The following is a 24,505-nucleotide window of genomic DNA, read 5'->3' on the forward strand; positions in this document are numbered from 1 at the left end:
GAAGCCCTTCAGTAACGTTGTCATTACTCGGGGCCCCATTCTCCTTTCAGCCGCTTTACCCTGAAGCTGTCCAGCCGGGGACCACGGGGAGCTTAATTTTCCCATCACATGGAGCCCATCTCTTTTTCAGACACCTGCTTCTTCTACCACACTTTTATAATGGAAGTTGAGAGAAATTCTCCTTAATTCCGTAAATTATGCCATCAGCAGTGTCGCGAATAGATCCTACCTTGGTATTCAAAAGGAGAATTGAGACATATTGTGGGAGGCGTGTTTAAATTCCCTGTCAAATTATTAATCTATCACAGGTCCGGCGGCACATCTGTGCTGTTTAACAATTTGTTTTTCATCTTCATTTTGTTTAAATCATGAGGGACTAAAAATGAGCTGAAAGGATTTGCTTTGATCATGTTTGTGACAGGTACTACATTTACATTTATGTATTACAGTTACGTCACGCCAAGTGTGCGGTTCTGAACCAAGCTCACCGCATTGCCAGTGCCTTTACTGTGCACAGTGTGTAAAAGCAGAGCCACCCGAGCCACTTTGGACAAACAGAAACTAACAAGCAACTAAACAAAAGAGGCTGAGACTCTGGTTGCCGTGGCAGCAGTTGTCGTGGCAGCAGGAAGATGCACTTCAGAGGAAGCACTGTGGGCGACTGAACAGACGGCAATGACATAGCATCAGATAGGGCATGGCCATAAGGGGCGAGTGATGGAGGGGTAGGGATGGGAGTGGGGGGGGGCTCCTCATTATTGTCCAGAATCAGAGTTAAGGCATACCAAGTCCAAAGACTCTGCATAAGAAACTTAAATGTACACACATTTGACAATATTTTAGAAAGCAGTTCTATGTATAAGCCATACCCACTATTTACCTGCAAAAATGCGTTGATCTTCTGATACACCGTTATTATCTCTTTAGGCTGCCTAGGAAAAATTAAACTGCCATAATCAGGATTCAAAAAGATTTCACCTGTACACATCATCACCATAGCAAGAACCACAAAGAACTCTCCGGTCTCCTGCAATTATATTCAGAATGAACAGACCCTGTGTGATACTGATACTGGACACTCCAATATGAGCAGGACCTGTTTGGACTCTTTTGAATACATATTCGCATGATGTGCCAGAAGCTTCCTGTGGAAGCACGAACCAAAACTGTCCACACGTGGACGTATACAAATACACACACACACACACACACACACATTCAGGCTGTGGAACTCACTGACAAAGGAGAAAGCGTCTGCTTTGAAGATGCCTGTATCATGTGTGACGGAAGTGTTTTTTTTCTTTAAAAGCAATTTAGAAACAGTTCTCGCAGCCAAGAGCAGTCCTCGGGAAACACGGATTACACAGTAGCCAGATCATTTTCTCTTCATCTTCGTCTTGTCTGCTATTTTTCACTCACGCTGACCCTCCACGAGAAGCCCAATCGTGTTTTTAGAGGAACTAAGGCCAGGCCAATGGTCCGTGCCTTTAAAGGACTTTATTTCCTAGCACGTGTTTGGCACGTTTCCTAACAATCAGATGAGCCCAGACTCACGTTTACCTTTATTCCTTTTGCGAATGCAGAAAATGCAGACGAACCAAAGGTTATAAAGACATTAAGTACAACCTCACTGCTTATAGTAAATCAAAGGCCACAAAAATGAGCAACAGAGCACTTTAATGCCATCATATTCCTTATTCAAGTCCGACAACATTAACAGCCAGACAAAGTCATGCATAAAATCATCTGTAATTACACTATCGTCCGCAGGAATCTAAAGTGCAGTTCTTACACAGTTTAGATGTCATAGCTACGATATGACAGAACTATAAAGGCAACAATGTTAACCACTGAAGAAAGAGAGGAAAAGAACTATTCCACATTAATTCATAGGTTATTCAGCTATATTCAGCTATATCAAAGAAATTATTGTTTGTTTCCCTTCCAGAGGATATCTGAGTCACGTGCTCACTGTCATTTGATACTATCGAGTAATAGTCCAATCCCACAGACTGAGTCCCTGTATTTTCATTCTTCAGGCCACTGTAGGTAATTTTTTTTGCATTTCACCCCTTTCTTTCTTTCTTTCTTTCTTTCTTTCTTTCTTTCTTTCTTTCTTTCTTTCTTTCTTTCTTTGTCTGTGAATTCATGCAGAAGTCTTTATTAGCCACCTGTCACATGGTCAGTGACACGTTGTGCAGTGAGACAGACAATTAACGTGACCCTTGACCTCTGTGTGCTGGTTCCTCAAGGCCCAGTCCTTGGACCATTGATTTTCTGGTTGAGTAGCCTCTGTCCTTCTATTTCTTTCAGCTAATTCCCACAGTGCACAATCACAACGGCGGTAATGCTGTTACTATCAATGTGTTTAAACACTGCTGAGTGAAAGGTTTCACTATCTGGGGGTTTCGCTGGCTGCCCTGGTGTTTGCTCAGCAGCTCTCTCTTTTCATGGTCCAGGGATAGATGGGAAAGAAAAGCAGTAGACTAGAGCAGCAGAGTGAAAAATATACTTTAATCCAGAGGAAATCCTCCAGTTGCTACCAAAGGGAGTCTTGGCTCCTGTTCTTTTCTCAGTGCATCAATGAGGGAGGCCCCTTCTCTGTCAGTTAAACACACTCAGTTAAGGGTGTTGGGACCCAGGGTCTGGCCAGGGCTGATCCACTAACAGGGATTGACACAGCGAGGGCTGCGCAGTGATAGGGGAGCAGTGATGAGGAGAGAGGGTGATAGTGACAGTTATGGGTGCCTCTGTGTTGATTCATCTACTTATTCATCACTTCTCCATCAGTCTGACTTGGGTACCCTTTAATTTGGAAAAATTGCTCAGGTTCTGTAACTTCCGAAGTTGCAGGTACAGCCCACATCTTTGGCTTCAAGAACATGAATAATAAAGGCAACTCAAGGCACGTGGGAACAATTAGATTAGTGTTAAACACAGCAACAGCAGTGAGAAAGATGGAAATAAAGTAATAAAAATAGTGTGTAAAAGAAAGCTTCAGTAACCTCTTTGGTGTTTAATATTCTGCCACAATCTTGAACTGAGGCACTGTTCTCCTGTAATAATAAAAATGTATGTTGTTTAATGCAGATTCAGTCCCCAGGCTAAATATAGAGTGCTAAAGCACCCAAGGAGTCTGTATATCATATCACCATGTAAAGTGCATGACTCACACTACATGGAGGTGTGAACCAACCCATCTTTTCTCCTGCACGCTGAGGGATGCTGAACGGAACATCCTCCACCTGCTTCCTCTCTGGCTATCCCAGTGTGCAACACAGGTGTTTGACAGCGATCCACGCATGCATTGTAACTGTCCCGTGGTTATCCCAGCATGCACTGTGACTGTCCTGTGGCTATCCCAGTACTTAATTGCCCCTGTTCTGTAACTATGCCAGCATGAAACATAGGTGTTCAACAGCTAACCCAGCATGCACTGTGACTGTCCCATGGCTATCCAGCACTTAATGCCACTGTTCTTTTTTTTGCATGAAATGTGGCCGTTGTAGTACTATCCCAGCATGCAGTTGTGCCTTCATATCAGACTTCTGGAAGCAATATGTTGTGTATTTTCTGGTCCTCAAACCCCCCATGCTCCATCACTTGACCTTGCGTTTAATTTGTCTCGATTCGACTCAGCCTGCAGTCTCTACGGTCACATGTGGTCTCGGATCGTTGCTAGTTCATTCAAGTCAAATCCTGGGGGGGTGCATCTGTGTCTGGAGATGAAGTTTGATAACACTGGCTGCCGCTGTTGTCTTCAACCAATAACTGCTACACACGTAATCTCGATATTATCTAGAGCTAATCTAACGTCATGAAGTGGTCGGGAAAATGACCGCCTTTGGTTGTCTGACAATGCAGATAAAGGAACGGGAAAGCCATCAGTAATAGTTCACATTGCTCACATTTTCAATATTTGATTTCTGTTTTGACTGACATCAGCCAGGGTGGATGGATGAGCCCATTATTTCACTGAGACAGAGATCCACAGCTGAGCAAAGCAGACAATACAGTGAAAAAAAAATCAGCATATTGTTGTCTGCTTAGAGGTTCAGACTCGGCGCTGGAGAACGCGGCAGTGATGAAAGAGACAGACAAAGAGTTGCTGGAGGTTTGAAGCAGGACTGACGTTCTTGGGTACCCTTCCTGCCACAGCAGGGTTGCTTTATCACACTGACTATCTTAATTAAAAATGAATGATTTTAACACGTTAGCCACCGAAAGCTGTACGCGCCCATTCAGGAATGTAAGCCATTAATGGGATCAAACCTCCAAGAAGCCCCATTACATCACGAGTCATTATCCCTCTTACATTAAGGTTTTTGCAGCAGAGACACTATAGATCCCACTCTCCATTTAAAGGGATTATTTCAGGTCCAAGCATAATTAGGCTTTAATCAGGGTAACAGACAATATGGCCTATTAGCCTAATTACAGATAATTAAAGCTGGATTGTCAACCAGAGCAGGAGCAGAGAGCTGTGTCAGCAAACGCCACCCTCTTCTGCTCTGAGAAGCCATACGCTTCATGGTGAGGCAGTTTACACAACATGAGAATTGCTTGTCTTCTGTTAAAAGCCTTCAGCTGTAACACTGAATTTTAAACTCTAACTCAAATTAAATTTGGATTCCACATCAAACTCAAACTTAAAGTCAAATTCAGGCTCAAGGTTAAAGGTAACCTTGAAACAACTTAAGCCAAAACTAAAGCTTTGATTCAAAACTGGACTCATGATTCAGATCAAGTTTTAAAAAACGAGTCTAAAGCTTAAACTCACATTTCAAAATGAAAATCTAAATCCCCACTCAAAAAAAATTTGAGCTCCGTTTTAAGATCAGGCTCAAAGTCAAGCTCATACTCAAAGAATTTCAAACTAAAGCTGAAGGTCTACCTGAAACCCAAACATCAGTTCAAGTTTCAATTTAAGTTCAAGCTCAAAGTCAAACTTGATTTCAGTCTTAAGATCCTAATCCAGTTTGAGTGAGTATCAAGATAAAGACTGGCTTTGTTGGTCTTGCAGTCTACTGTGTTTAAACCACCACATTAGCAGATCATCATTAGTTTGCTGTTCAACTCATTGTCATTTCATGCATGCAGGGGCTTCACTTACCATGGCCAATGGTACAATGCCCTCCAGTTCCTCATGGGCCAAGTGAATTCGGGTCTCAACCTCTTCAGAGTCACGTGTTCCTGGGTACTCCACTTGCCACATGACAGACCTACTTCCCAAGGGCTCCAAGAGACCATCCAGCTCCAGGTCCACCTGCAGAACCTTCTGGAGCCCAGATTTCTGCCTGGAGTAAGCAGGATGAAGGAGAAATAAACAAAGAAGGTTTCAAAAGGCTTCATCAAATGTTACACTGGCCCTTCAGTCTACAAGTTAGGACCAGAAGTCCACTCCAGCTCTAAAAGTCAGAATTAACGAATCACCCAATTTCAAGAACCTCTTGTCCCAAGTGGGGTCTCAGTAAGCTGGAGCCTAATCCGGAGACATTGTACGCAAGGTTGGGTCATACCCTGGACGGGACGCCAGTCCATAACTCTGCACACAGCCAGGTGAAAGCACTGGAGCAATTGGAGGGCAAGTACCCTGCTCAAGGGCACTACAGCTGGAGGCAGGGACTGAACCAATAACCTCTGGAGCCAACGGCAGCCGCTTCAACTGCGATGCCATCATTCACCCCCGCCACAGTTAGTGAACGATCAAATATATAATTGTCTCTTGATTAATTTATTTAGCTGCATGCGGATCTGTAAAAATCTCAGATGGAAGTACAACCAATAAAAATACTCTCAGTTTTTTATTTTAATATTGTATTACCTATGACATTATTAAATTTAATAATAATTAACAATGACTTAAAGATATGCTGCCTCAACTGAAGACTGATTCATCATATAAAAATACAATATTTGTCATCTTGTTATCAATCGGCAGCACTCGGGGTGCTCTTTACTGCCATCTATCAAATTGGAGGGTAAACACAGGCCGCGCTCGCTCTGCTATTGACATCAATTGCAGAAAGTGAAGAAAATGGAATTACAAACAAACAAACCAACAAAGAAATAAACTGTAAAACTTTTGCATCCTTGAAAACGTCCAACCGTTCATAAAAAAAGGAGCCAGCATGCACCAATTCAGTTCAATTTCACACACACACACATTTTCAGAACCGCTCGTCCCTTACGGGGTCACGGGGAACCGGAGCCTACCCGCTAACACAGGGCGTAAGGCCGGAGGGGGAGGGGACACACCCAGGACAGAACACCAGTCCATCACAAGGCACCCCAAGCGGGACTCGAACCCCAGACCCACCGGAGAGCAGGACCGCGGTCCAACCCACTGCGCCACCGCACCCCCTCAGTTCAATTTCATATATTAACCATTTTGAATAAGTGGAAATATATCGCGCACAGCGTGTGTCACCAGGCCCTGATCTCATACAGCATCTCTCAGTCTGTGTGTCTCTTATTTTCCCTTCATCGCATTGTACTCACAACAGCTTGCAGACGGAGGCGAGGGATATACTGAGCACAGCTTATGTAACTGTTTCCAAAGAACAACGCTTTAACCCGTGTGGTCCGGAGGGCTCACACACTCCCTCGCACACTTTGAGGGTTTGTTATATGTAATGTAACAGGTTGCCCCCGTACCAAAACACAGAAACTCAGCACAGGAGCAATTAAATGAATGATATGTGTTGACAAGTAAGAAGGTGCAACCGGAGAGGAAAACAGATGATGCAACGATATGGGACAGAGAGACTGACGCGAACAGGCAAGATGAATGGCAGGACAGAATCAGTAGTGGTGTGAAAACAATCTGGGGAAACGAAACAACATACCACTCGTGTAACGCGGCTAGGGGATGCAGGCTCCCTGGGAGAGACTGTTTAATTTGCCCAAATCCGCTCGGCCCACAAAGGGCTCAGCTCGCACGTTGCAACGCAGTTCAAAGGGTCCTCCACAGGGCCCGAATTTCGTTGGAATTCAGAGCGTGCGACTTTGCGGAGATTGGCTGCGCGAACATCAGAACGTTGGAGCGGCGTTGGACTCTTCAAAGAGGAGCTAAACACTCACACTGCTTTGCATTTTCAACCGTTGTTTAGAAGCTCGCAGCCAGATGGCCTGGGTGCCAGGAACGCGATCACACACACAGAAACGCGGAAGCAAGTGAGCGATGGCGCAGCGGCTTCACAGCGGAAACTCGTATTCTTCGTTATTGAGCCAAAGCATGCAAGTGATCCAAGGGAGACGTGACATCTGTCTGTTCACCACATGCGTTATTTCAGGCAAGTCATCCTGCTCTTTGACTCTATCTTCAGCAAGGACATCACACCTGAGAGATGATACCAGAGGCTCAGAACTGGTGCAGAATGACAGCCATGGAGCTGCATGATAATGGGCGATAATGAAGCCCAAGTGGTTGGGATCTGAGTGAATGACACATCAGGTGGGAGCCAGTCCTGAGTGAGTGAGTGAGTGAGTGAGTGAGTGAGTGAGTGAGCGAGTGCATATATATACAGTTTATAAGACCAGTCTGAATAAGGAGCTTTTTGAACCTGTTGATTCAGAGTAGAAGTTTAACATCTAGGAATTACAATGAAATTTGATAACAATATTTAACTTTTTTAGTTTTTTTTTTCTTTTTTTATTTAGATAATCAACTTTACAGTGATTTCACCAGTTTATGCATCTGAGAGAAATTTATAGCATTGTTTCAGGGTAAGTACCTTGGTCAAAGGTACTACAGCAAGAGATGGGTTTTCAGGACCTTCAAGTGGAAGTTCTGACCACTGTGTCCCCTTGTTTCCCCAAAAGGCTCAGTTTTCACACATTGCAGACATGAGGCTGTGGTCAGTACTGTCGTGTGTCACGTATAATACTGTGTTCTGTATCACATAGCACACTGTGCTCCCATCACCACGCCTGCCGAGGAGCGGTGCGGTCCCTTCTCCCTCCTCCATGCTACTCATTATGGTCTGGTCTGAGGCCCCAGTTAGGGTGGTGGTACTGTCTGTTGTGGTCATGGTTACCACACCACTTTTCAACTCCCTGTCCCTGGGGCTTGCAGTAGAGGGAGGGGGTGTGCTATCTAACTGGCCTGGATAGTAAAGGATGCTCCGCACTAGTGGGAGTTGGGTCAGCTCGGTTCACGTGAACCCAGACTTTAGCTGCTCCTTGCCTGACCGTCAGCAAAGAGCAGGTCACTCTGCTGTTCCACCGCTGGAGGCTGTTTTTCCCTCCACACCACTGCACAGAGGCTTTTGACTGGACCTCCAAACCATGTTCTTCACTCAAAACTGGGTCATGAAGTGAACCCCATACTCTGCATGCACTGAGCAGGGCGACAACCTCGCACAAACCTCACAGCTATGAAAGTGGTCAATATCTGAGCGTCCAAGAAAGATCCAACACTCCGTGTTCCTCAGCTCAGCATGCTGGAGTCACAACGTTCCCAGACCTCGTTTCTCACTGATGTCCTTCAGACCAGCCCTGGAGGATCACATCTTCTGAGGTTCCACTCTGTTCGATGTAGCAGGTGGTGCCCCCTGGTTGCTTGGCCTTCTATTTTGTAGCATAAATGTGTATGTGTGTGTGTTTGGTGGTGCATTTCTCTACACTCTGAGCTACATGCCTCCCAATTATACATGCAAATGTAAATGTTTTCGGTACAAGGTCTGTTTCTATAACACCATGTAGACCACTGAAGGAAAGGAGAAAAAGATTTGTGTGTGTGTGTGTGAGATTCCAGTCCAACGTGGCTCCAGGGTGACAACGGACCCACTGTACTCGAGAGGAAAGCCGATTAGACCCCTCCCAGTGATCATCATGCTCTGCTAATCGACCATGACGGCAACAGTAACCGCAGTGACCACCACAACCGCAGTAACAGTGAGCTTCCAGAAAGGGTGGAGGCCACCAGTGAGAGGAGAGCAGAACGGCGTCTCTGACAGCAAAGGCATTGCTGTGTGTCCACATGCAGGCCACTCCAGACTTATGCAAGGTCACACTCTCAGTCACACCTTCGTTCGCATCCTCGGTCGCGCCCTTAGTCGTACCCTGGGTTTACACCCTGTAGCAACAAGCTCCGTTACCCAGCAGTGTAGATAGACAGAGTGCGGGATAAAAGAGACAAAATTAAATGCACAGATCTCTGTGCCCCCTGCACAGCTGGGCATCCATAACCGCTTTTAATGGAGCACAATTAGAAGCCAATAAAGTTGTACTGCGGTAATGTGCCGATCGTTTGGAAGCAGTAATTAGACTCCTTGACCGTGATTCATCACATAAACACATCTTTGAAAGAAGCTGACTGCATGTATGATAAATTTGCTCAAATATGTCATGTTCAGACAGCTATTGTGGCACTGATTCCTCGCTGGAGTACCGACTGATGTGCCTATTGGTCCGACTGATCGGTTCTTAGTCACAGTCAAACCTTTGGACCTTGGGGTCTATCTTGTTATCTCCCATTAGTCAACTGTCCTCCTGAAGAGTGCTTTCAAAATGGTAAACATCTGAGGGACTTACATCGTGTTGATGTATGAACCTTCCCTCTCCAAAGTGTCTCCAAGGAAGAGTCTCCAGGATAAGGAGTCCAACAGGTGCATTCCTAGAGCAATCCTGCAAGGGGAGCAGCGCTTTATAGGTCACTGGTCTGCGTGCAAACATCATGTAAAATATTTCAGAAAAGATCTGGAAAATGAAATTAGCTACCTGTGCCCCTCGGAGCTGCTGAATCCTTATCAACATTCAGCAAAGATCCCAGAATGTGTCTCTTCCACATTCATTTCTCTCCTCATCTCTGTCCTTGTGCTATACATTTGTAGTGCAGTGGTTAGAGTTACTACCTTTAGATCCAAAGGTTGCAGGTTTGATCTCCACCTGTTGCTGTAGTACCCCTGAGCAAGATACTTTCCCTAAAATTGCTCTAGTAAAATTAACCACCTCTATAAATGGGTTAATAATTGTAATGTTTAACATTATAAGTTGCTTTGGAGAAAAGCATCAGCTAAATGAATAAATGTAATAGTACAGCACTGCATCTTGCTGTGTGAATCGTGAGACCATGAGCTGTGCAGGTCCTTCTCTTGACATTTCTCTCAATGTAGGTTTCTCCCAGTTACATGTCTCTCCTTGTAACAAGTCTTTCTTTGCAATCCTCCTCCCACTGACTGGTGTCTCTGTTTGCAGGTCCCCTCAGTGGTAAGTCTCTTTGGGTAAATATCATGGCTCCAGCTCCATCTGTCAGGTAAATAACATGACTAAGGTGACCTGTTAATGATTTAGTGCTAGTAGGGTGTTTGTGCTGCCACTTTGTACTTGAAGATCCCGGGTTCGATTCCCTACTCTTGCTGCAGTGTCCTCGCTCAAGGTACTTACATTGACGTAATGCAGTAAAATTTACTCTGCTGTACAGAAGGCTGAACCACTGTTGGTCAATAAATGCAAATAATAAGTCACTTAGGCATTCAGCAGTATGAATTAATCGTAATTTTAATGAACCTGTTCACACCGGACAGGCAGCTTTGAGTGCACCAGGAGCACCAGGCCTTAACTGCTGCCCAGAACCAGCATGCTTTGTGTGGAACATGACCACCGTCACGCAGTAAAGGGCCTGGCTGGGGTAGCAGAGTGGGAACGTGCCGCATCGCACATGGTTCGAGGTGGAGAGAGGAGAATGTGGAAATGTCACCAGGAGCTGCAGAAGAGAGCAGAAGGAAAAGGACAGAGACGGTGTGGGGACTAGGGGGCAGGTTGGTGCCTCACACTCCCACCGGTGTCCATTGTCCCCTTATCAGCCACAGCTCCACTGAGCAGCATTAAGGCCTGAAGTAGCCAACCGTCACCCTCGCTGTCACCAACTCCCTCCATTGTCAGCAATCAGCTCATCCCCCCACCCCCCATCACTAAGTCACACACCCCACCCTCCGGAGGGTGTCCTGGCATTTGGACCGGTGCTATCTCTGCTCTGTCCTTCTCCAGAATCATCGACCGCGGGGGTTGGGGTGTGGGTGGTGTGTCTAAGGGCTGCTGGATAAAACTCCTACTGATAAACTCTCCTTAACTGCACTTAACTGTGCTGAATCATGGTATTTCAGAATATATATACTAATTGCACCATACCCAGACCTGATGCTGGGCCACTGATGCTTAACATTTACATTTATTTCTTTAGCAGATACTTTTCTCCAAAGCGACTTCCAATGAACTCTATGTAGTGTTACCAGCCCACATACTTTATTCACCAAGGTGACTTACACTGCTAGGTACGCTACTTACAATGGGTCACTCATCCATACATTAGTGGAACACACTCTCTCTACATTTATATTTATTCACTTAGCTGACGCTTTTCTCCAAAGCAACTTGCAGTGCTAAAGTTACAATTATAATTATAATTACTCATTTATACAGCTGAGTAATTTTACTGGAGCAATTTCAGGATAAGTACCTTTCTAGAGGGTACTACAGCCAGAGGTGGGGATCAAACTTGTGACCTTTGGCTCAGTAGTGCCTTTGCTAGTGTAGTGGTTAGAGCTCCTGCCTTTGGATCCAAAGGCTGCAAGTTTGATTCCCCACCTCTGGCTGTAGTACCCTTAAGCAAGGTACTTACCCTCAAATTACTCCAGTAAAATTACCCAGTTGTATAAATGGGTAAATAACTGTAAGATTGTGATAACTGTAACATTGTAAGTTTCTTTGGAGAAAAGTGTCAGCTAAATGAATAAATGTAAATATAGTGCTAACCACTATGCTACTGGCTGTTCTTGTACCAGTTCTCTCTACCACTCACACACTATGGGTGAATGTGAAAAGTATGTCTTTGGACTATGGCAGGAAACCAGAGCACCCAGAGGAAACCCATGCAAACTCCATACAGACTGAGTGGGGATTGAACCCATGCCCTCTCACACCACCCAGGTGATGTGAGACAGCAGTGCTACTCACTGTACCACTGATGTTGGACAACTGATGCCCAATTCAAGAAAGGGACAAGTTTTATGGAAGAGATGGTCTTGTGATGCCCTTGTGCTCTATTCACTGTTGTCTGCGTGGAATCCCTCTTGGACCGAGCGACTGTCTACTTCGCCCAGTTTTTGGTGTCATTGCTGAACGTGAACGAGCCGAGCCCCAGAAACGAGGACCACGCCCTGCAGCTGAGTTTCCAGTTCGAGGCCAGCGCAGCAGCATGATGCACGATGATTGCAGCGGCACGATTCTGTTCCCCAGTCTCCTGCAGTCGCATGGCGAGACGAGTGACGGACGCTGGATCCCACACACCGGGGCGGTCCGACACAGCCTGCTGAGAGCCCCCCACAGTGTGTGTGTGTGTATGTGTGTGTGTGTGTGTGTGTGTGTGTGTGTGTGTGTGAGAGAGAGAGAGAGAGAGATGCAGCCGCAGTTTGCTTAGCAGTGACAACAACAATACATCAGAGGGCAGACAATCCATTTAGCGACAGAGGCCTTTTAGCCCGAGTACAAATGGAGGTGCGAGATGGGGGGTGTGGGGGGGTGTGCTCACGTTCTTCTCAGCTGCAAAAGAATTTCAGCTTACACTGCATCCTACTAGACATACAGACACAGACACTCTCACACCCATTGAAACAGGATACTAACAGTGAGGAGAAACAGCTGTACATGAGAGATGTTTTGTCAAACGTGTGTATATGTGTGTGTGTCTTTGCATGTCTGTGCGCGTGCGTGAGGATTCGTGTGTGTGTGTGTGTGTTGATGTGTTGAGGCCCAACACTGTAAATTGCTAGGGCTTCTTTATGTCTTATTGAAGCTGTGCATCCTTGTGATGATGAGCGTGTCTGAGGGATGGGGTATTACGTTGGCAATGATGCAGCCCAGTCCTTCGATGCAGTTAGAGTAACCAAGTTTCTTACACAGTACTGTATCTGGGCCAGATCTCCTCGATCGAACCGCCGCATTTGGCGAAATTGCCAGCCTGAGCGTGAGTCTCGAGAAAACAGCAATTTTCCCTCACGTCACATGTGTTTGAAACGCTGCGAGAAGGAGGCTTAAGGGAAGTGTGTGTGTGTGTGTGTGTGTGTGTGTGTGTGTGTGTGTACGTGTGTGTGTACGCGAGAGACACAGGAGAGGCAAGGGGAGATTAAAAATTCCCCAGCTGCAGTGTTCAAAGGAAATAATCACATCAACAAACATGTTATTATAAAAATGCAAATATCCGCAGTTGGGCTGCATTTCCAACCACTGCGACCCGTAAACATTTCTAGAAGGGTCGGCGCCGGCCAGGGTGACCTCCAACCTCAGCAAGGTGAGAGGACCGTCTGAGGACATTAGGGACAGAGGGGCTGTTCAGCAGTTTGTGGTTCACGTGACCCTGTAACCTCCCCTTTCCACCTCCAGGGGGCATTCTTGTTTAAGCGTGTGTGTTCCGCACCAGGGACAAGTGGACCTGTCACTGGTGCTGAATAATGACCCTGTGGAAGATAGGGGACCAGCGGCTCGAGGGTTGAGAGCTGATCCCACCAAGGACAAGAAACACGGGAATACAGTGTGAACAGTGAAGGACACACAGGCCGAGATGTACAGGCAGACTGAAGGCTCTGAAGGACACTCTAAGGTCCATCATACCACATTTTTACCCCCCTCCACCTCTGAGGTGCCATAAACTGTGGCTAATGTCACTGACACCCCTGAAGGCTCCTCTTCTCAGCTGTATTATCTCACGCTGTCATGGGACACAGATCATCGCTCCCCCTAGTGGCTGGGAGGTTCAGTGTAACAGATCCCGCTCCCTGCGGCCGCTGTGTGTGTTTTCAGAGCCACCAGCAGAGCCACTCGACATGATCCTAAGAGTGGAATGGAGCCCAGCGGAGAGTCATTATAATGTGCACAACTTTTCGATAGAAATGCAATATTCATGGCACATTGCAGCTCATTTGCATGATGTATGGCAGCTACAAAGGACACGGCTAGCGTGAGGACACACACACACACGCACACACTGAAACGCACTTAGAGTCAGGGCCCGGAAAGCCACACACAAACAGCGGGCGCTAAACAGATTTTAAGGGCTCAGTAGACACAACAGACACAGGGGGCATATCTACCGTGGTACCAGTGATGACAGTGGTTCTAAGGTGGACAGTCACGCCCATCCTGCTGCTGCGCACACACACTGGGGACCATTGGGTGCGCCGAAACCCCTGAGGACGTTCTGTGATTGATAACCAGAGGGGTACCTAGCATCACCGTGGATCAATACAGCTGGTGTGTCTCACAAAGGTGTGACGAGGCCGCCGAGTGAACACACACACACACACACACACACACACACACACACACACACACACACACACGGAGAAGGGCTACAGAGAGAACAACACACTTAGTTTGACAACAGAGCATCAGATTGTGGAGTGGAGCTGAAATGTGGTGTCGGAGTGGTGGGACATTGTGGTGGGAACAGCTGCACAGAATTATAAGACCTTGGAAAGACAAGACTGAGGACACAAGGGGGACAATGGAGATGACAAGTAGACCACGGCAATTTGCGATAGATTGTAGAGCTGAATATATCTTCTGTTGTGCTGTAAGACCACAAAGACAAGTCAAAGTGATCAGGGCAGCTCGACCTCTCTCAAGTGCCACCAAAACCCGAGGTTCTAGAAGTTTCACAGGTTGTGTTCATCTAAAGCAGCTGTCATTCAGTGGCTCAGCTGAGTTTTTGTTTGATAGACTCTAGTGACTTTCCAAGCTTGGGCAGCAGGGGGCGCAGTGGTTAGAGTTGGCTGCATTTTGATCACCAGAGCTCCTGATGTAGAACCCTTTTTAGATACAGTAAAAATTATGTTATCCATCATTGTAAATAGTCTAGTTTGTGAACAAAGATGAGAATGTTATCTGGTTTCCTAGTTTATTTTCATTCCTTTTTCAATTTATTTTAATTGCATTCTATTCACTCTTCATCTCTTTCCTAAAATGTCAGCTTGTACATTTATCCATTTCGCTGACACTTTCCTCCAAAGCAACTTACAATGTTAATCTACTTACAGTTATTTACCCATTTATATTATTTACAGCTGGATAATTTTCCATGAGCAATTTAGGGTAAGTACCTTGCTCACAGGTACAACAGCTGGAGAGGTGAATTACACCTGCAACTTTTGGATCCAAAGGCAGCAGCTCTAACCACTACACTACCAGCTGTACAGCAGCAAATGCCACGTTTACCCTGCAATCAATTAGATGCAGTAAAGAGAGCTCAAACAGAGAGGAGTGTAGAAGCATCTTAATTCAACTCACCTCCACAATGTTTACAGTTCATATCATGTGCTTCTCAGTGTTTCTGATCATTAACAAAATGGGAAGCGCCGCTCAACACTGGGGGATGAATAGCACTGAAATAAACATGAGTTTTTAAAGACCGGGCATTTATATTTTCACTCTTTTTAGATTATCTGTGATGCTAACGTCGCTTGAAGTTAATAAAAACAGCAAAGCAAAAACACAAACAAAATTTTTCATCAATTATAGTTATAGCCAGGATTGAAACAGAACCAGATCAAATCAGTAGAAGGCAATTTGTATTATTAACCTTTTAATCTTAAGTGACTGTGACTTAGCGATAAAATGACTTTGGAGTTATGAATGAAATGAATTACAAACAGACCTCCAGTCAAAATTGGGTTTGTCAGCTGAGCAGTCAGTACAGCTTTTGTGTACATAATTAAAGGTGTTAGTGAAACAGACACCTTAACATATGATGGAATCTCAGCCCGATTTGAAGCAGTTTTGTACAACTGGGTGTAAATAAACATACCTGTATGACACCTCCAGCTGCCGTTTACGGTATACAAATATAGACGACGCAGGAATCACTTGCCAAAGGTGTTTTCAGAACTGCGTCACACACACAGCTTGAGTCAACTCAAACTCATGGTTTCTTGGAGGGTGTAAAGTCAAGCCTTGACTTTATGCCCTCCAAGAAACCATGAGTTTTAAATGAGCTTTGTGCAGAAGGTTTTATCCAATCCTTTTCTGCCTGTTCCTGGTTTGAGCGCCTTTTGATCGTGTCGGGGGCTGAAGGGAATGCCTCGCTGTTACTGCGGCGCTGCGCAGTCCTCCTTCCTCTGACACTAAACTGACCAGCGGCACCCCCGGCGGAGCCACCCGCCACCGGCATGCTGCTATAACGCTCCGGAAACAAAGAGCTACGGAAAAGACGGCAGCGCTCTGTGTCCCTTGGTGTCCCTGGCTGCAGTCGGGCGGCAGAGGCGCATGCATTGATGTTTTAATCTGCATTTCACACACTGAGCGCATTAATGAGACGGAATCCCCTATACAGCTGGAGTAATTAAACACACGCGTGTGTGCATGCACAGGGGAGCCTTGCAGCGGCACACAACACATGCAGCAGTAATTAAAAGTAGCAGGAACACGGCAAGTGTTTGTGCTGCTAATGGAGGGAATTCAGGCCGCCGAGAAGCCGCTGATGTTCCTTGCGGTCTGCTGAGAAAGATTACATGTTCGCGTGGAACTGGAGACAGTTGTTCGTCAAGCCTGCGGACTCATCACCAAGTTTGGACCTTTCCATGTGTGCCCATGACTGACACTCATATCATACATGCACATGGAGTTACGGCAAAACTGCTGCTGCAGAGAGAGCGAGTCAGAAATGGCCAGTTGATGGAACAGGTGCATTGTGGGAAATAATGGGAAACACACTCAGCAGAGTCCTGGTACCAAGAGCCTCTGGAAGGCTCAAGTGAGCCATCTGATTAGAGGAAACTGCATTATAGAAGTATTGTGGTAATAGGGTGGTAATAATAAGGTGCCAGGAGGGTAAAAGTAGGGTGCTAGGAGGGTAGTACTACAATGCTTGCAGGGTGCTAGAGAAAATGTGCAGAGAATTGCTCGTAATTTGTACTAGCAACATGTCTGTTACTTTGGAACAGAATAGTAATGGGGCTGTTAAATGAATTTGACTTTTTTCCCCAAGATGGGTTTATTTTTATTCAGACACATGCATGTACAAACATCTCACAAATTCCCCGGTGTACCAAAAACTGTAACTGTAACTGTGAAATGAACATGGACTGTGAATGTGCTGAGTAAATTCTCATCATAAACTATCAAGTATATAATATATCTTTATGTATCCTTTGCACATACCAGTGACATGCTTGTTAGTTTAGTTTTGATCACCACCCCGGGTGGACTATCAGTCACCAAGCACAGCGTACCAAGACTTCTATCCGCAGCCATCTACTTGAGCAACCATTTAAAACAATTTGATCATGTTGAAATTTGGTTCGTATCTATTTTATAGCAAAAGTAACAATTTGAAGCAATGAGACTTTGAAAAATATTTAGAATATTTTCCACTGACAGTCTAGCATGTGGCATGTGCTGATCTGGATAAGTGGTACTGATAATAAGTGAACTGGACCAGTTGGTACTGGTGATAAATGATCTACAGAAAAGGTACTGGGAATGGCTGTATGACAGTACTGCTTTAATAGCAATGGTATTGGTACAGACTGGTCTGAATGACTGGTACTGATAATAATTGGACTAGCCAATGGGACTGATAAGAACTGATTTATTGCAACCATGCTGGAAGAGACTGGTCAGAACCAGTGGTAGTGATAGTATCAATTATATTGATGGTGACGGGTTTAGACCAGTGGCATTCGCAATGACTGGGCTGTAGCAGCTGTTACTGGTAGTGACTGGTCAGGGACAATGATAATGGGATATTAGGTTTAGAGGAGTGGTATTGGTAATGACTGGGCTATAGCACTGACATTGATAAGGACAGGATTAGATCAGTGGTATTTGTAACAGTGGTATGGGTATTGGCAATGACTGGTCTATAATACTGGTATATAGAACTTATTTAAAAACACTGGATTCGATCAGTGGTATTTGTAATGGTGGTATTGGTAATGACTGTCACTGTACTTGTGTGCAGCAGTGCTATTTCTGTGCAGTATGAGCTCATGGGCACAGGAGGCTCTACAGGATAAAACGGCTTTGTGACAAATGCTGCAGCAAGCTGTTAAGTAGCCTACTAATCTGCAGTATCAGCTAAGCTGGAAGAGCTCTTTAATGACTTCAAATCCCAGCAAGCAACAAAGTGTGGCTCTGCAAAGGACTATAAATACAGGCCTTACACTGGAACTGTGGACAGCAGTGGGGACATGTACAGTAAATGGGCTTTGAGCAACAAACCAAGGCCAAGTGAAAGCAGGTCAACCAACCAAGAAAGAACAAGTCCAGACAATTAAGGCCAACAACGGCAGGGCCAAAAAAACAAGTCCAAGTGAAAGAAGGCCAACCAATCAAGATCAAAGGCCAAACAGCCAAAGCCAACCAGGACAGGCCCAAAAAACCAAGGCCAAGTGAAACAATGCCATCTAATCAAGATCAACAAAGTCAAAACAATCGGGGCAAAGTAGACAAGGCCAACCAACTAAGATCAACTTAGCTAATCAAGACCACGTCAACCAATCAAGATCAATGACAAGTAACCAAACAAGGACAACCACTGTGAACCAGTCAAGGCAAAAAAACTAATGTCAACCAGCTAGCGTTTACCAGTACATACCAGCTTATGGTCATGAAACACAGCACAGAAGTCTTTACCATCCCAAAAAAATCAACAGAATTTAATTTTTCAAAAATCTTTACCACTGTCACGTAACAAAGGGCAATGAGACAGAAATGAATTAGCAACAGGGCAGCACACACCCTGTCATTGTACATAGCATAGTGGTTAGAGCTGCTGCTTCTAAATCCAAAGGTTACAGATTTGATTCTTACCTGTAGTAGTAGTACCCTTGACTAAAGTACTTACCCCAAAAAATGCTCCAGTAATGTTACCCAACTACATAAATGGGTAAATTATTGTAACTTGCTTTGGAGAAAAGCATCAGACAGATGTGAACCCGCATCCAAGTCAGGCCCCCAACCAGGGACAACCTAGTTGTGTCATTACAGCTACCAGCACTATGGAGTCCAAAACTCACGTGGTTCTGGGACAAAGTCTGGTAAGCAGTTTAGTCCTTTTAAACAGAAGAGTTCTATGCTCAGTGGAAGAGATGCCAAGATGGCTGTGGGTTTACTGCCCATCTCCTTAACACACCTTTTCTTCCACTTCTCTGGACACCGAGTCCTTCACTGAAGCAATTCACAGCATAAACCATCTTCAAGAGAACCACAGCTGCTCCCCTGCTGGAATTTGCAGGAATCCAACGGTTACAGTCACAGGTCTGGCTGCTTAACTATACCCCCCAGCTGCACCCTGTGTAGGTATCTGGCTGCTACAAGAGGCCTCTAGCGAAGACCATGGCTATGAGAAATGGTGCTTTGAGGATCAAGCTACAGGGAGCCCTGGGGGTGGAGAGTCATTTAATCAGCTCAAGAAATAAACGTATTAGTTGTAAACCTCAGATTGCCGGAGGCTCCCGGTAGCACACAATAGTTATTTGTTCTCTTATTTTGTTTTACGTGGCAATTATGGCAAGACCCAGCGATGCAGATGCACAGGCTTCTCATAGCACGAACACCTTTCTCATTAGCCTCCAATGTCTTTCTTCCTCAGGTTTCTCCAACAAACGTTGCAGCACAAAGAGAATAATTCACCTCTGACAATAATAAGATCTGCTATGCTCATCGCAGCGGCTGCTGAAATCCCCAGAGATTAACCTCAAAGGGCGCTTCATCCTGAATCCACTAATCATCCGGCATAAGCCTCGAGCCCGCAACACAGGCACATTAGCGCTGCCCGTTAGCTGCCAGCAGCCTCATGGTACCGATGGCACAAATGCTCAGACGTTTAGAAGAATCAGCAACGGTCATCAGGGACACTCCCTGTATAGTATATACCGTTCACCTACACACCAACCCATTCATTCCAACGCAATCATTCTCAACATGGGACCAGATTGGGTTCCAGTTCAAATGTCAAACCTCGGTGAACTGTAACCACCAACAATGACCCTAAACATGATCGTGACAGTGAGCTGGGTGGCAGTAGGTACCCAATTAAAGCGCCTTTCGGAGGCGACTGCTCCAACGGAGGGACTAATCAGCAAGTTTGTCTTCTGCTGCCGCTCCAGGAGAAGTCAGTTGATGTATAAAATTCCTTCTGATGGTTCCTTTCCAATTAGCCCTGAATTTCTCACTGCATAATCAGACTGACATACAGCTGAACATCTCCTTCACTTTGATAGCAAAGAGGTCTGCACGATGTGTGGGGGCTCTGGACAGGAGGGCCAGGGCCGGTTGATCATGCGTTATTTAATTAGCCTGAGTAGAGCATGATTGTATTAGGGCGCCATGGTTGGGCGCAATCACGCAAACACACACAAGCAATAACTGCCCTGGTCCAACTCGAGTCGATCCAAACAAGCCGTGATTAATCATTAAGAGCCTTATCGTTAATGAAATCCTGAAAGCAGCAGGCCGCCCTGTGATGTAATAAATCCGTCTAATTCCTTCTGTGATTTGTACAGCTTGATCTGACTCAGCCCCGCCCCCTCCCTTGTCCGTCAGACCCCCCAGCACAAACGCGCACATACAAATGAACACTCTTTAGAAAGTTGAGCCTTTCCTCATTACAAGGTCAACAGCTGCAGGATAAGATGTAGACTCCAAATGGCCTGTCTCTTTGTCTGAATTTTGGTATACTCATACATCATTTCTGCATAAACTCAACATAGTTTAGGAAAGTTTGAAAGTCTGAGCTGAATAATAATAGAGGTGGTGCAGTAGGTTTGGCCTGTGCCTTTTCTCTGATGGATCTGGGGTTAAAGTCCTGCTTGGGGTGCCTTGTGATGGGCTGGTGTCCCACCCTGGGTGTGTTCCCTCCCCCTCCAGCCTTATGCCCTGTGTTGCTGGGTTAGGCTCCAGCTCACTACAACCCTGCTCAGGACAAGCAGTTTCAGACTGTGTGTGTTAAGAGTCTGTTAAGAAAATGTCTACCAATCTGCAGCTGGATGGGCAACCTCATAATTTATTTTTTAATTTAAAGTGGGGTTTTTCTCAGAGGTGTGTCAGTGCAGAGAACCGTGTGTGTGGCCCACGCTCCACTCATCACCATTCTGAAGATGCTGAGTGCAAAGAAAGACTGTCTGATTCCTTCATTTCACAACTGGCTGCCGACGGCCAGTGGAAAATCCACCGCTGCTGATTAAGAAAAAGGGCCGACAAAGAAGTGAGCAAAAGAGAAATGGATTATTTACAAAGGGAGTGAGACATTATATTAAAACCTCATTCTGATACAAGATTTCAGTCCTGCATTTATCTCAGTTTTTTTTAATATTCACACGGTTTGACAAGAATAATCTTACACAAAGAACTCGCTGAATAGTGATGTTTGATGTACTGCGAACTACTGGAGACACGAATCCTAGCCATTCATATTCCATCGACCAGGACTCACGTTCCGAAGTCATCTGATGTTTTAAAAGAAGACAATGCACCCGCTTAGTCTGGGTCACGGCACCATGAGCAGAAAACAAGAGGAAACTTATTTCTGCTCTTGCTATCTGTCCATTTTCAAGAAACTTATTCTGTTTAGAGTCACTACGGCAATAAAGTGAGCAAGACCCTAGTTGAGCTTCCTCAGCCACAGCCTCCAGCTCCTCCTGGGAGTTCCTCAAGGCTGCCCAGGGCAGGGTGGAGATATAATCTCTCTATCAACATGTTCTGAGACTGCCCCTGGACCCTCTCCCAGTGGAAAGTGCCTAGGAGGAATAATAACTAGATGCCTAGATCCCACCTTAAATACTTCCCCTTGATCTAGCTCTAGACCCTGATTGATAATCTTGACAGATGGTGGATAATTTTTATTGTTTTCATTCATCAGTGAGCAGCTCATCCTTGAAGAAATTTTTGCAACAGAGGAGAGAAATGTTTGATTGCTTTAAGATTCACTCATAACACTTTCCAGGTCATGAGACACCATGTGCTCCAGCATTCCTCAAAGAGCACAAGTAGCTCAGCTTGTTACATTCTCCACACTGGCAGAGGCCCAGAGGCTCGGTTTCAAGTGATTCTGAGGATCATGCTGAGAGATGGAACAACGAACCTGGGTGAACATGGGCCACCGGTCAAACTAGTCAAACGTTGTTCTTCTCTTCACTGAAGCACTCTCCAAAAGCTGGAGCATAAAACAATGTGTTCATTTTCATTCGCAGGGACAGCCAAAAGCATTTGGACACATTAATTCCTTGCTTAGCTATTTATTTGCCTTAATTACAAAATAGCTTTGGACCTCCTGGTAGCACAGCTAATCTACAAGCTGACACCTGTCCTCCAACCAGGATTTGTGGACTCTATTAGCCGATCTGGGGAGAAAACAGTTATCCATATAGAGGCTCTGATTTGGCGCTTAATTAACATCAAAACTACTTTGCTCTCCTTCCAGGGAACTGAGTTCTGTTTAGAAAGTTAATTTTAGTATGTAAACAGCCAGTGTGAATTGACCAAGAAATACTGCAGGGATGTATAAGAGCATGGGGGGGTGTCAATCAACAGAGCACTGCTGGGGACCGCAAGTTCCGTTTCAGTGAAAAAAGGATTAAACCTCAGCATGGAGTGGTGGGCAGAGCCCTTGGTGTTGTTGGGTCAAATCCTGACAGCCTGACAGAGATCCTGCGGCAGTCTTGAAGAAAGTTCTCCGTTCATTTACTGTGGCAAAATCAGAAAGCTCCAGATGGCACGTGTCAAAAATATTTATTCTAACCAGACACTTCTTAAGTGGCCAAATTTATTTCCATAAAAGTTTCTGTAAAACAAGAAGTTGTAACTATTTGTGTCCCATTTCAGACCATAAGCTCATTATCATCTACAGAAAAACACCTCTGCAATCTCAGCACAATGCAGTTTCAATGGAAAAATTATGGCTTCGCAGCTCTTTGATACAAATATAACAATGAATATAATGTTGAATTTTTACACTTACAGAAGAGTGTATGTTTACCAGTCTAATAGACAACAAGAGGAAGTGCTTCAGGGTGACCCACCTTTGTCCCGCTCTGGGTACCTTGCGTTGGCAGTGCAGAGTTACCTCTCGGTGACCTTCATTCCTTGCCTCCTGGCTGGCTGTCCAGAGCACTGGATCGCTGGGGCGAGCGCCCAGGAAGGCCACGCCTTCTGTCAGCCTCACCCTTGATAGGGGAAAGAATCAACACACATACAATGTTCAGATCAAACAAGACAAAGCAAGCAAGCAAGGCCGGATGAAAAAAGACAACCGGCTAAGATGGGCCAAGACCAGCTCACCAAGGATGAGCAAGACAGGCCCAAAAAGCCAAGGCTAAGAAGGGCTAACAAAACAAGGCCACCTGAGACAGAGCCAAACAGGTCAAACATACCAAAGCCAAGGCAAGATCAACTGAGGTCAACTAACCGAGCCCAACTAGCCCAGGTCAAATATAATCAACCAACCAACCAAGGTCAGCCAAGGTCAAATAACCCAGGCCAAAAAAACTGAGGCCAAACCACATGATGCATTCACAATGTTCTCTCACCACAAATTCCCTAGTGTATGTATTCTTCATACGCCTACCACATGCATATGTACACACGTTTGCATGTTTTTGAACAGCTGGGTGTGGCCACAGTGCCTCTGTTTGCTCTAGATGTCATCACACACAGTTCTGCGATGACTGAGCCCAGATGAGCATCCTGAGGGGCAGAACGGGGGCTGAGGACGCAGGTAGGGGGCAATGCAGTGGGAGCTGTGATACGCTCTTGCCATACATGTAGCCTTCAGTCTTCCTGCCTGTCACAGCAAATTACAGCCCTACACTTGAAACCCTTTTAAAGTACAGGAAATTCAAATAAGAGCCTGTTTTGCATGCATGACAAATGTCCTTACTTAACTTCCTCAACATCAAAGAGCACAACTGAATTAAAGAAAAAATAAAGATATATGTCTTTTCTGGAGAACAAGCGGCTGTGCTATAGTCCCTTGCACAGCCAAGGAAAGATCTGCTGGAGAGCACATCTGACCCAAATTGCGACAGATTGCCTGCTTTCCACTCGATAGGAGTGAAGGGGTTTGGGGAGCAGCATTCTACTAGAGAATGAAATCAGGCGGCTTAGGAACTCGTGGTCTTGGGTACACACCTGGTAAGACACGGGCAGGTAACACCACAACAGGCACAGCATGAATAGTTAACATCAGAGTAGGTGTGACATGAACCACCAAGAGTAAGAAAGGCGTAATGCGAACAGGTTGCCGTACGACAGGTATAACAGAAACAGGTAGCAGTACAGCAGGTAAAACGCAAACAGCTAAAAGTACGACAGGTGTAACATGAACAGGTAAAAGTATGACGTGAAAGCAGGTAACATCACGACAAGGGTAACATGAACATGTAGCAGTACAATAGATGTAACGTGGACAAGTAACAGCATGATGTTATATCTGTGTCATTTGTTCAATGGTGTTCATTCCATCTTTTTTCATTTGAGGACAGGAAGCCACGTAGGGCCAAGTGTACAGGTA

The 24,505-nt window shown here is 45.3% G+C and overlaps 1 protein-coding gene across 1 annotated transcript in view; it reads right to left on the reverse strand.

The window, feature by feature from the left end:
- LOC108923595 (transmembrane protein 132C-like) overlaps window positions 1–24,505 on the reverse strand; it is a 69,394-nt gene that overhangs the window by 9,079 nt on the left and 35,810 nt on the right. Inside the window, exons 3-4 of the mRNA XM_018734443.2 lie at window positions 23,016–23,159; window positions 5,114–5,297 (exon numbers count right to left, since the gene is read on the reverse strand). Of these exons, the coding sequence (XP_018589959.2) occupies window positions 5,114–5,297; window positions 23,016–23,159 (328 nt within the window). The remainder of the gene's footprint in view (window positions 1–5,113; window positions 5,298–23,015; window positions 23,160–24,505) is intronic.

This window comes from Scleropages formosus, chromosome 6 (genome assembly GCF_900964775.1).
Source record: "Scleropages formosus chromosome 6, fSclFor1.1, whole genome shotgun sequence".
Classification (NCBI taxonomy): Eukaryota; Metazoa; Chordata; class Actinopteri; order Osteoglossiformes; family Osteoglossidae; genus Scleropages; species Scleropages formosus.